At 31.8% G+C, this 12,961-nt stretch overlaps 1 protein-coding gene across 2 annotated transcripts; it reads right to left on the reverse strand.

Annotated features, from left to right (window-relative positions):
- Positions 1–215: 215 nt before the first annotated feature.
- Positions 216–12,332, reverse strand: LOC7458276 (uncharacterized). 2 transcript variants are annotated; one of them, XM_024595771.2, is made up of 11 exons: positions 12,165–12,332; positions 11,729–11,862; positions 10,973–11,054; positions 2,771–2,841; positions 2,541–2,642; positions 2,340–2,429; positions 1,222–1,296; positions 1,099–1,131; positions 937–1,017; positions 598–657; positions 216–524 (listed from the first exon to the last, which is right to left on the reverse strand). In XM_024595771.2, the coding sequence occupies exons 1-11, from the start codon at positions 12,217–12,219 to the stop codon at positions 345–347; spliced, it is 963 nt and encodes a 320-aa protein (XP_024451539.2). In that variant the 5' UTR covers positions 12,220–12,332; the 3' UTR covers positions 216–344. The 2 variants fall into 2 exon arrangements, with proteins under 2 accessions (XP_024451539.2, XP_024451540.2); XM_024595772.2 differs by lacking the exons at positions 2,340–2,429; positions 2,541–2,642.
- Between the last annotated feature and the right edge of the window lie 629 nt (positions 12,333–12,961).

The raw sequence follows: 12,961 nt of genomic DNA on the forward strand, positions 1-12,961 counted from the left end.
CCAATAAAGCTTAATATAATTAAAACATTGATGCATGCATAAAAATATCTTTTTTTGCACTCCTACTCCCCGTCTGCATAAAAAAACCTTCTCAAAATGCTTGGAGGTTTATTTCAAAAAGTAGCATTGACATGTAGTTACAAAAAAAAAAAAAAAATCAGAGCAAATCATGGAAACAAGAGAATCCTGGAAGCAATTGGTAAATACACTTGAGCAACCCAAAGCTAACCCGCATTTTTCATTGCAAGAATCGATAAGTCAATCTAACGAGCCATGCACATCATGGAATCAAAAGAAAGGATGTCTGCATAAAAAATCAAAAACATCCAGTAGATAATTGAAATCTATATGCCGGATCCGACAATGTCTCGGGTCAAAGAAAACCCGACCGGATATGACCTGTGTACTCTCGTCTTCACAGTTTTGACTTTTTCACCAGGGTAGATATGAAGATCATTCTTCACATTTTCTACTGGTTTCTCAACCTTATCCGACTCTTTGGTTTCAGCAATAAATTGAAGACCCTGAAACAATATGATGGACCATGTCATGGAAAATGGAATGAGGAATAAGTGAAGAAAATGGGAGTTGACATACCTTTAGAGACCTTTCTTCATATGCCATTGCTGGAGGGTTCGCTAGCTTAGCACCAACATCCTAACAAAATCCCAAGGTAAAATAGTTCAATTAGTAACTAAGTACAACGATTGACAAGGTGCGACCAGAATCAGCCCAAGAAGCCCATCCCTCAACACCTCACAGAGCAAGGGTCACAACCTGGGCATTATCCATGTAGATGCCAATAAAGTTGGCAAAGCAAGCTGGGAGAACGAAGAGGGAAGAGGCAGGGAGATAGTGGATAATTGGCAAAACGTCCATCACCTAAAATTATTATAAGCGGAAAGGAGGTGAAATTGCAGCAGATGGTTATCAGACCTGATAAACTTTAGTACCAAGCCCATCTTTAAAGCCTCCAGCAAATTGACATAGGTGCCAGAGACCAGAGTTTGTGGTATCCTGCATGGCATGGATTCAAAAATTTCTGAGCCACTGCAAATTGTTAGAAGGAACTCATTGAGTAAGAAGACTAAATGAAACCTGTTTGCTTTCGAGAAGTTCAAGCTTTCCTTCCTGTTGAGATTTTAGAGATATGAGGAGTCAACAAAGGCATCCTTCAATCAGAACTAAATTTAAGAAATAAGAAGCAGCATCACAACTCACCAGGCCAGATATCATTTGATGGATTGATTCAACATCATATCCGATTTGGGAAAGGTTTGATTTCATCTCATCTACCTGCATGCAAGTAATATTGCCATAGCTGAAATACATGTCTATCTTGATATGAGATGAACTAGTTAAAATACTATCTGCTGTCTGCGTATTCATTTGTGAGTGGGTATGGGAGTTCATAAGAAACAGAATCAGATGCATTGGGACACAAATTTCCACATTTTTCTTAATTTATCAGAAAGAGAATCCTTTGGGCATAGTGGATGCAGACCTTCCTTTGTGAAGATCATTACGTGGTCCTATTCTATGTAAAACGGGATTATGTGAAGAGTCACTGGGATGAAATTGTGCTCTTCAATGCGAAGTTGCTCCGCACCCAATACTTCTACCACCACAATAAACCATGATCCCAAATTCTAATTCAAACTGTACCCAAATCAACAGATACATAGATTCTCAATATCAAACAAGGTTCTTCTTTATTAGGCCCCCCCTCGCAGTATATATTTAAATCCATGTCACTACAGGCAAGGAATAGAGTGAGGTCACTGAGGTGAACTATTTAAGCTACACAAAAAAGAAAGAAAATATTGTGCTAAAAGAAAACAGGGGAAACCTATTAATGTAGCTTATATATTACATGTTTTCTCAATCACAACTTCGTGTAATAAATTAAGCTGTTGTAACCTTTGGTTTCACCAGATTCTCAAATCCAACCTTTCGTTACTTAAGTCTATCAAACTTAACAGGCACATGATTTTTCATTTCTCAATCAAATTAAATGTCCCTCTTCTCTACCCTATTTCCTCTCTATTATTCTGCCTTTTCCCTTCTCTTTTCTACTCTACATCATGTTGCCTTTCTGTTCTATGACCACATAACAGACCAGATTCACTCGGTAGCTCAATCAAGTTCAAGTTCATGTTCCTACTGTGCTACATATTTCTACAAGCTGAGCTAGACATGTTAAGTGATGGTTAGCTAAGCTTGGCTTGTATACAATTAAGCACACCTTATGCCCTAGGAAATGAAGAAAGGTGGGAAAACAAGAAAGAGAGAGAAATAATTGATATCTATCAATAGTAAAAGGAGAATATTGAAAGTACATCACTGGCAATGAGCTTAGATGTTTCTATCTGCTCCTCAATCTTCCAGTCCAGATTTTCCAGCCTTTTTGTTAGATGTCTTTTGGTTGACTGCACAAGTTCATGGCCGATTGAGAACTAAGAATACTGCAAAGGATCCAAAAAATAGAGTTGCTATCTAAGACATAAGACTTATTCAAAAGAATAGCCCAGACTACTTACAGCCAATGTTTCTGATACATTCTCCATTTGTTTTGACACAGTTGCAACAGCATTTGCCATATTTTTCTTTGTTACAAACATTACATCTGAAAATGACCAGTCCTGTGCCATAAAGCAAATAGACGATGCATGCACACTTCAATCAGCAAGAAGCCAATGTGCTAACATGTGCAACACTATCAGCATTTGTGAGAAGAAATAGTTTTAATTTTAAGCATTAAGAATCTTGCCTTCCACCACATGTAACAATATCCCATTGCTCCAAGAGCAGCAGCTGGCACTAGGTAAGATGAAAAACTCCCTGTGTGCAAGAGAATTTACAAGTGTTGTTACATTTTGAACTCTTATATCAAGATGGACAAATAGAAATGTTGCCACTTGCCAAAAATATCTAATAAAACTATCCACTTATGAGAAATGCTAACACAATAACTAGAATGAATGTTTTTTGATCGGTACTTAAAAGTGCATTTTCATTAAGGTTTTATATCATCATACTTAAAATATCATTAAATTTATTAACTTAAGCATGTTTTAGAATAATAAATCTGATAATATAAAATACTTTAATTTATAATAAATGTTCATTTTAAATGTAGGTTTACAAAATAATTATATCTCACAATTCAGAGGATTGATTGAGGTGTTAACTATTGAAATTGAGAAGACAAAGAGAGGGCTAAGCTTAGAGAATAAAATCTAGTTAGGCTAGTTCAATTCAAACTAGAATACTATTCAGTTTTTGAGTCATAATTGAAGCTGTGGACCTTGAATTTATGTATGGTTTATCTTGATGGAAAGCTAAGACTTAGATCTAAAACATTCATGAAAAGTCCAAGATTCACTACTGTTGTTTTTAAGTTCAAATCTTAGCAGCAAAAGAAAAGTCTGAATCTGTCCTGCAGCCCAGACATTATGCGGGGTTCAGCCCATATCTCGAGTTCTAAAAGTCCAAATGAGTCTTTTTTTTTATTGAAAAGCTGAGACAAATACCCACAACTTTCATGAAGACCATGTGTTCAAATTCTGATGTTATCAATGATGTTTTGTCTAGTCACCAAATCAATAATTCTAAATCGCAACCTATAAAATGAGGCATTTATCAAACATTTAGGCATCTGAGTTTTTAAATAAAGATATTGCTCCTGCTTTCTTTCTTTATATTTTTATAATATTCAAATTTATATCATAATCATGTTTTTATATTGTTTATTTATGTTTTTCTTCTTCTTTATATTTAGTTAAGTTTATTTTTGTCAAGGTAAAAAAGTTACACTAATAGTGTAAGAATAAGTATTGTTGAAGATTCTGAAGAAATCAAAGCAGATTTGAATCTGATCTAAACCTGATTTATGAAAAATAAATATAGAAAGCCAGATTTTCTTTTCCATAAATCAAGTCCAAATAATAACACCTATTTATGTGTAGTTAATAGCCTTCCTAATATAGATTTGTAGATGTTGTATATAATCAGGAATATATTTTGTAATAAGATTGAGAAGTAAGAATTCTCCATAAGTATAGTACAAACTCAACATGAACTTTAATGTTTATTTCAAGAAAGTTTGCTATTAACATGTTTTATAATTGTTATCTTACTCATTCTTAATATCCTGCTTGTTAAGTGGTGAGTCTAGATTCATGGTGTACAACCCTTGACACAATAAATACTTGATTCTTTCATAGCCTACTATATGGATAACCGATATTTGTGATATGAAAGGAACTGGATTTGTTGTGGATATAAGTTAGCATCATGAATACCTAACAACACTTACAAGTATTGGTGTTACTCAAATAAGATAATTAGTATCATCATGTTAATAATTTAAAATGAGTCATTAATGATAAATCATATGATCGAAACCTTATTTGTGTATGGTTTTCAGTTGAGTAATAAAAAAAAGTTTGGACTATACTTATTTGAAATACCATTAGTGGATCCTCTAACCTTGACAATTGTTTTATCTTTACATTAATATCACATCTCAGAAGTTTTCTTCAACTCTGTTTCTTTTATTATTTGTGGTTTTGTATAGTTAATCTCCTTGTAGATCGACCCCAGTCTTGTCAGGTTATTTATTACTTTGACACTCCTACACTTGGGAGAAGACATCAATTATTTGATGGTGTCAAGTTTTTGGCGTCGTTGCTGGAAAGGTAAGTTACTGTATAAATTATAAATTTTATTTTATTTTATGTAATTTTTGTTTCTTTTCTTTCTATACTTGCATGAGTTTGGTCACGCATATTAAGTTGTAGACTTTCTATGAAATCTTCATCCTTTTCAGAAAACATGGTCGAAAGGGATAACTAATCACTTTATAATGAGAATAACCGTGTTAGAACACTTAGAGACCATATGAATCTAAAAAGAACAACTGCACCAGCATGTATAGTTTTCCCTCCTGATGCATCTCACTTCAATTTAAACCAGGTATTATTCAACTTTTACCTACTTTTCATAGCTAAGATCTAAAAAATCCATGCTTGCATTTGATGAGGTTTGTAATACTTATAATGACTCAAATTGTAGCATGAACACCATCAGATTAAAGCTTTTTCCTTTTTCATTAAAAGATAAAGCTAAAACATGGCTGCAAAATCTTAGGTTAGGATCCATTCGTGCTTGGGATAAAATGCAACAACAGTTTTTGAAGCTTTTTCCTTCTCATATAACAAACTTTTTCAAATGATAAATCACCACTTTCATTAAAAAATCAGGAGAAACATTTTACCAGTGTTGGGATAGGTATAGAGACTTGTTTCATCCATGTCCTCATCATGGTTTTGAAACATGAAAATTGGTTTCACACTATTATGAAGGGTTCACACCTAAAGATAGGCAAATGGTGGAATTGATGTAAAATCAAACTTTTGAAGATAAAGACTCTAATGAAGCAATGGAGTACATAGACTTGTTAGCTGAAAATGCTCAAAATTAAAACACTACAGGCATTAATGAGGCACTGGGTAAAACTCAACCTCATACATCTAGTGGAGGCATGTACAATCTTAGGAAAGATCATGGCCTCCAAGCCAAATTTGCATCTTTAGCTAGAAAAATCGAAGCACTAGAATTGAAAATGAGTGGTCAATTAAAATTTGTTCAAGAAATTGTGTCAAATCTATGAAACTAATGAATACTCAACCAATGATTGTCCAACTTTGCCTTCTTTCAAGGAATGCCTCTATGAACAAGCTAATGTTTTAAACAGTTTTCAAAGGCCAAATCTTAATTCATACTCGCAAACGTACAACCCTGGTTGGAGAAATTATTTAAATTTCAATTGGAAAAGTAGTAACAATAATACACAAACTTCACAGCCATCATTTTAAGCACACCATAATTTTCAAAATTCTCATGGATATGTATCTCTTTATGTTCCCCATCCTAGAAGAAATCTTGAGGAAACACTAAATGCATTCATTGAAAAGCAAGAGATAAACAACACTCAAAATGCTCAAACTACTCTCAGTTTTCAAGAGAAAGGTAAGTTTCCTTCTCAACCACGGCAAAATCCCAAAGGACAATACAATTCAAGTGCAAGTAGCTCGGGAAGCCAACACATGGATCAAGTCAAATCAGTTTGTGAATTATTGTTACTACTCTTCTAACTAAAATCTGAATGATTTCTCTAGCCAAGGTTGTACGTTTGCGAGTATGGATTAACATGTGGCATTTGAAAACTGTTTAAAGCATTGGCTTGTTCATGAAAACACTCCTTAAAAGATGACAAAGTTGTATAATCATTGGTTAAGTATTCATTAATTTCACAGATTTGACACACAATTTCTTAAATGGATTTTAATTGACCACTCATTTTCAATTCTAGTGCCTCGATTTTTCTAGCTAAAAATGCAAATTTGGCTTTGAAGCCATGATCTTCCCTAAGGTTGTACATGCCTCCACTAGATGTATGAGACTGATTTTTACCCGGTGCCTCGCAAGTGTCTGTGGTGTCCCAATTTTGAGCACTTTCAGCTAACAAGTCTATGTACTCTATTGCTTCATTAGAGTCTTTATCTTCAAAAGTTTCATTTCACATCAATTCCACCATTTGCCTATCTTTAGGTGTGAACCCTTCATAATAGTGTGAAACCAATTTTCATGTTTCAAAACCATGATGAGGACATGTATTAAGCAAGTCTCTATACCTATCCAACACTGGTAAAATGTTTCTCCTGATTTTTTAGTGAAAGTGGTGATTTATTATTTGAAAAAGTTTGTTCTATGAGAAGGAAAAAGCTTCAAAAACTGTTGTTGCATTTTATCCCAAGCACGAATAGATCCTGACCTAAGATTTTGCAGCCATGTTTTAGCTTTATCTTTTAATGAAAAAGGAAAAAGCTTTAATCTGATGGTGTTCATGCTACAATTTGAGTCATTATAAGTATTACAAACCCATTAAATTCTCTCAAATGCAAGTATAGATTTTTTAGATCTAAGCTATGAAAAGTAGGTAAAAGTTGAATAATACCTGGTTTAAATTGAAGTGAGATGCATCAGGAGGGAAAACTATACATACTGGTGCAGTTGTTCTTGTTAGATTCATATGGTCTCTAAGTGTTCTAATACGGTTATTCTCATTATCAAGTGTCTAGTTATCCTCTTCGACCATGTTTTCTGAAGAGGATAAAGATTTCCTAGAAAGTCTACCACTTAATATGCATGACCAGACTCTTATACAAGTGTAGAAAGGAAAAAGAAAAGGAAGAAACAAAAATTAGATAAAATAAAATAAAATTTATAATTTATACAGTAACTTACCTCTCCGGCAACGGCGCCAAAAACTTGACACCATCAATTAATTGATGTCTTCTCTGAAGTGCATGAGTATCAAAATAATAAATAACTCGACAAGACCGGGTCGATCCTCAAGGAGATTAACTATACAAAACCACAAATAATAAAAGAAACAGAGTTGAAGAGAACTTTTAAGATGTGATATTAATGTAAAGATTAAACAATTGTCAAGGTTAAAGAATTCATTAATGGTATTTCAAATAAGTATAGTCCAAATTTTTTTTATTACTCAAAAATAAATTGACTAAGAAGAGTAAATGAAATGATATGCATAAACAAGAAATTACTGAGAATATAACATGAAATAAAACTTGAACATTACAAAAATATAAAGAAAGAAAGCAAGAGCAATATCTTTATCTGAAAACCCATATGCCTAAATGTATGATAAATGCCTTCTTTTATAGGCTAAAATTTAGAACTATTGATTTAGTGGTTAGCTATTGATTTGATGGCTGAACAAAACGTCATTGATAATATCAAAATTTGAACACATGATCTTCTTGAAAGTTATGGGTATTTGACTCAGCTTTCCAACCGAAAATGAATGGACTCATTTGGACTTCTAGAACTCTAGATATTAGTTGAACATCGAACAGTGTCTGGACTGCAGGATAGATTCAGACTTTTTTTTTTGTTGCTAAGATTTGAACTTGAAAATGACAATAGTGAATTTTGGACTCTTCATTAATGTTTTAGACCCATATTTTTGCTTTCCATCAAGATAAACCACATATAAATTCAAGGTCTACAACTTCAATTATGACCCAAAAACTAAATAGTATTCTAGTTTCAATTAAACTAACCCAACTAGAATTTCTTCTTTAAGCTTAACCTTCTTTTTATCTTCTCAATTTCAATAGTTAAACAAATCAATCAATACTTTAAATTGTGAGATATGCCTATTTTGCAAACCTGTATTTAAAATGAGTATTTACCATAAATTAAATATATTTTATATTATCAGACATGTTATTATAAAACATGCTTAAGTTAAGGAATTTAATGATACTTTAAGTGCAATATGATGATATAAAACTTTAATGAAAATGCACTTTTAAGTAGCGATCACACCCCTCAACTAGCTTATTATTAATCCCTAGTAATTAAAGCATTAAAATAGAAAAACAATTTACAAAATCCAAAAACAAGGCATTCATCATTTTACTTTCATTGATCTATTCAAATAAACAAATTCTCATTAGATTTATATGTCTGTTACATACCTCTTAATCAAGATATTAATAAACTTTCTTTTTATGCTCAATATATCAACACATAGTTATAAGGCTTTACTTGGAAGAAAACAAAATTTGTTCTAATGTGTTTTTTAAGGTTAACTTCAAATATATATTATTCCTTTTTTTTTGTTTTTTTTATGATAACTTAATGTTTTTTTTTATTCTTGTTACAAGAGATTTGTCAGCTCCTTGGAGTACCTAGGATAAAAGAAAATTTTTAAGCCAAGTAAAGAACTTTTATTGAGATGACCCTTACTTATTCGAATATTATACTGATCAAATATTTTGAAGATGTATTCCCGACAATGAGGGAAATAGTGTCATTTTGAGGCATGTAAGGGTCATTTCTCGTCAAAAAAGACATCAAAAATCTTATAATATGGATTTTATTGGTCCACCATGTTCAAGAACACGTGTTGTTTCAATTCAAACTAGAATAGTATTTGGTTTTTAGGTCATAACTAAAGCTATAGACCTTGGATTTATATGTGGTTTATCTTGATGAAAGCTAAGACATGACCCTAAAACATTCATGAAGAGTCCAAGATTCAATATTGTTGTTTTCAAGTTCAAATCTTAGCAACAAAATAAAAGTCTTAATTTATCTTGCAGCTTAGACATTATTCGGTGTTTAGCCTATATCTCGAGTTCTATAAGTCCAAATGAGTCCATTCTTTTTTTGTTAGAAAACTGAGACAAATAACCACAACTTTCATGAAGATCATGTGTTCAAATTCTGATGTTATCAATGACGTTTCATCCAGCCACCAAATCAATAGTTAGCCACCAAATCAATAGTTCTAAACTTTAGCCTATAAAAAGGGGCATTTACCATACATTTAGGCATCTAGGTTTTCAGATAAAAATATTATTCTTACTTTCTTTCTTTGTATTTTTGTAATATTCAAGTTTTATTTTATGTTATATTCTCATTAATCTATTGTTTATGCTTATCATTTCCTTTACTATACTTAGTCAATTTATATCATAATTATGTTCTTATCTTGTTTATTTATGTTTTTCTTCTTCATTATATTTAGTTAAGTTTATTTTTGCCAAGGTGAAAAAAAGTTACACTAATAGTGTAAGAATAAGTATAGTACAAACTCAACATGGACTTTAATTTTTATATAATCAAGAAAGTTTGCTATTAACATGTTTTATAATTGTTATCTTACTTATTCTTAAAACCTTGCCTGTTAAGTGGTGAGTCTAGATTCATGGTGTACAACCTTTGGCACAACAAATACTTGATTCTTTCATAACCTACTGTATGGATAACTGACAATTGTGCTATGAAAGGAACTCGATTTGTTGTGAACATAAGTTAGCACCATGAATACCTGACAACATTTACAAGTATTAGTGTTACTCAAATAAGTTAATTAGTATGATCATGTTAATAATTTAAAATGAGTCGTTAATAATTTAAAATGAGTCGTTAATAATTATCTGATTGAAACCTTCTTTGTGCGTTGTTTCTAATTGAGTAATAAAAAAAATTGTACTATACTTATTTGAAATACCATTAGTGGATCTTCTAACCTTGACAATTATTTTATCTTTGTTTAATCTTTACATTAATATCACATCTTCAAAGTTCTATTCAACTCTGTTTCTTTTATTATTTGTAGTTTTGTATAGTTAACCTCCATGTGGATCAACCCCGGTCTTGTCGAGTTATTTAATCGACCTCGATCTTGCCGAGTTATTTATTACTTTGACACTCCTGCATTTGGGAGAAGACATCAATTATTTAATCGTGTCAAGTTTTTATCTTCTTCCAAGTGTAGGAGTGTCACTTTCTGACATCAAGAAAAGAACATCTTTAGAGAAAATTCTAAATCCTATAATATTTTTACCTAGAGAGTTATCTAGTCCTTGTTTAGGCTTTATTTAACAAAAAAATAAGAAAGCAGTCTCGTGATACACTTGATATCTCAACTGCAGTTAACTTAAGATTCATGTTCTAGTCTGCAATGGTTGATCAAGGAAGAATGAAATGTCCTATTAGAAATGCAAAGTTGATCCACATATGGCTTTCAAAGCATACATTGCATCTCACAGTAAAATGAACCAACAATCAATGTTTATCATAGTCCTGAAAGGTTAACCCTCCTCATATTTAACACACTGATTTGTTAGAGCCGGACAAAAACTTGACAGATTTGATGCACTTTAATCAACTTTAAACCCATTGGGAAGGTTGGTCTACTGCATACAAGTATCAATAGAAGATCCAGGGAAATTTCAATTCAGAACATGAGAATATAAAAATTGAAGGACATGGCAAAACGTGGACTACTAAGAATCAATATCGCTTCAAGAAAGTAAGGAAACTACTTAGAATCTTAAGCTCTAAAGAAAAAATATGTTGTGCTTACCATTAGAAGCAGAATTTCCATTGTAGATGGTTACAGGACTGGATAAGGTCAACTCCTTAATCTCTTGCGCCAATTGACGAATCTAAGGCACATGAGAATACACAAAAAAAACAGTCAACCTGAAGAAAAATATAATAGATTGCTGACAATCATCAAATACCCTGAGTCCCTTAGAAATTTAACTAGTTACTATTCCGCACATTAATGCCCCCTTTTTAAGAAAAATGTTTGTTATCCTAAAACCAACGTTTCCAAACATCAAGGTGAGTTTGGTAAGTTATTCATGTCATTCAGTTTGAAAAGATACAATCACCCCTTAGAAGATTCAAAAATCTTCTCAAAACTCACAGATAATAATACAACTACGACCTTAAAGGAAGAAAACACGCATGGAATGCAGTCTATCAGAATTCCAATGGACTTCAATTACCTAAATTTCTTTGGTTCTGGGAAGAAAATCCCTTTGATTTGATTAGAGGATTTCCTCCATGGGATGATTTCACATAGGATCTCTAAAACTAGCAGTGCTAAACTAATGCAGAAATAAGTTATTTCAATTTATAATTAAAAAAAAAAAAAAACCCACATGAGCACACTTCTGCATTTATTTAAACTGACATTGTTGTTCAAACATAGTTGAGAAATCTGCTTCTTCTTTTTTTCATGTATCAAAACAAGATGATTATCCCTTTGTGTTATGCTTTTCTATGAAAACAAAATCCATTTCTTATTAATAAATAAATAAAAAGCAAAAACCTGGGCTGCAAGAAGAGCGCTATCGTATTTGTAGGGGGCGATCTCAACTTGATCAACACCCTTGAGTAATTCTTGAAGCTGCCCAATGAGTTCAGACAACCGTCCATTTTTCAAAATAATCGAACTAGTCAAACCTTAAAAAAAAAAACACACAGACATTATTGAAGGAATATGTTAGCATAAATAAGAACAATAAAATCATATCAAGTAACCATAGATTCGTAGATTTTTACAACCAAACAAGAAACAGAAAAGATAAACTCTACCAATTCAATTTATATGAGATGCTGATATTTGCAAAGCAAAAAACCAAGATTGAAAGAGATTAGATTCTTTATCGGGTCAATCATCGTAACAAAATAAATAAATTTCTATTCAAAGCTTTTATAAATATAATAGGAGAAGGGAAAGGAAGGATGAGAGAGGGGGGACCGACCTGCACCGACGAGAATGAGAACCTTGGAGGTGGAGACCCCTGCCTGCAAAGCCATCGTTTTCTTCTTCTTCCTCCTCTCGATGGAGGCTGCCGATGAGTTTTTTTCCTTTTTTGTGTGTGTATTTAAAAGGAATAATTTCTGTCGTTTTCTTTTTCTCTCAAAAATCAAAAGGCCGGTTAGAATTTTCGTGCTGTTTGACAAGTAAGCCTTTCTTTGTTTTTTACTGAGTTTTAGAAAGTCAAAAGGAAAGAAAAAAGAAGTGAAAGTTCACTCCTGTACAAGTAAATGCTACGAGATTATTTGTTTTTGTATTTTTAAATTTTAAATTTTTTAAATTTTTTTTAAAATTAATATTTTTAAATATTTTTAAATTATTTTGATGTGTTGATATTAAAAATAATTTTTAAAAAATAAAAATATATTATTTTAATATATTTTCAAATAAAAAATATTTTAAAAAACAAAATATATATATATATAAAAGGTTTGTCTCAAGTTTGGAAAGTGTTTAATAATGTACATATCATATTTATTAGTTATCATAGAGTAATTATTTAAAAAGAAAAACATAGTTATTTGAATTGTTTCATGTCAAAATCAGGTCAAAATGCATTTGAGTTTAGATAAAATTATAATTCTTAATTATAAATCATGAAAAAAAAAATTATCAACAAAGTATACGGTCAATCCTCACAAGTCAATTAAAGATCTGGATCAAGATAGGTAGAAAAAAACTTATACTTGATCCAATCGACTCAACAAATCAACTTGTAATTTAAATGATTTAGTTAAAATT

This window comes from Populus trichocarpa, chromosome 2, assembly GCF_000002775.5.
Source record: "Populus trichocarpa isolate Nisqually-1 chromosome 2, P.trichocarpa_v4.1, whole genome shotgun sequence".
Lineage (NCBI taxonomy): Eukaryota > Viridiplantae > Streptophyta > Magnoliopsida > Malpighiales > Salicaceae > Populus > Populus trichocarpa.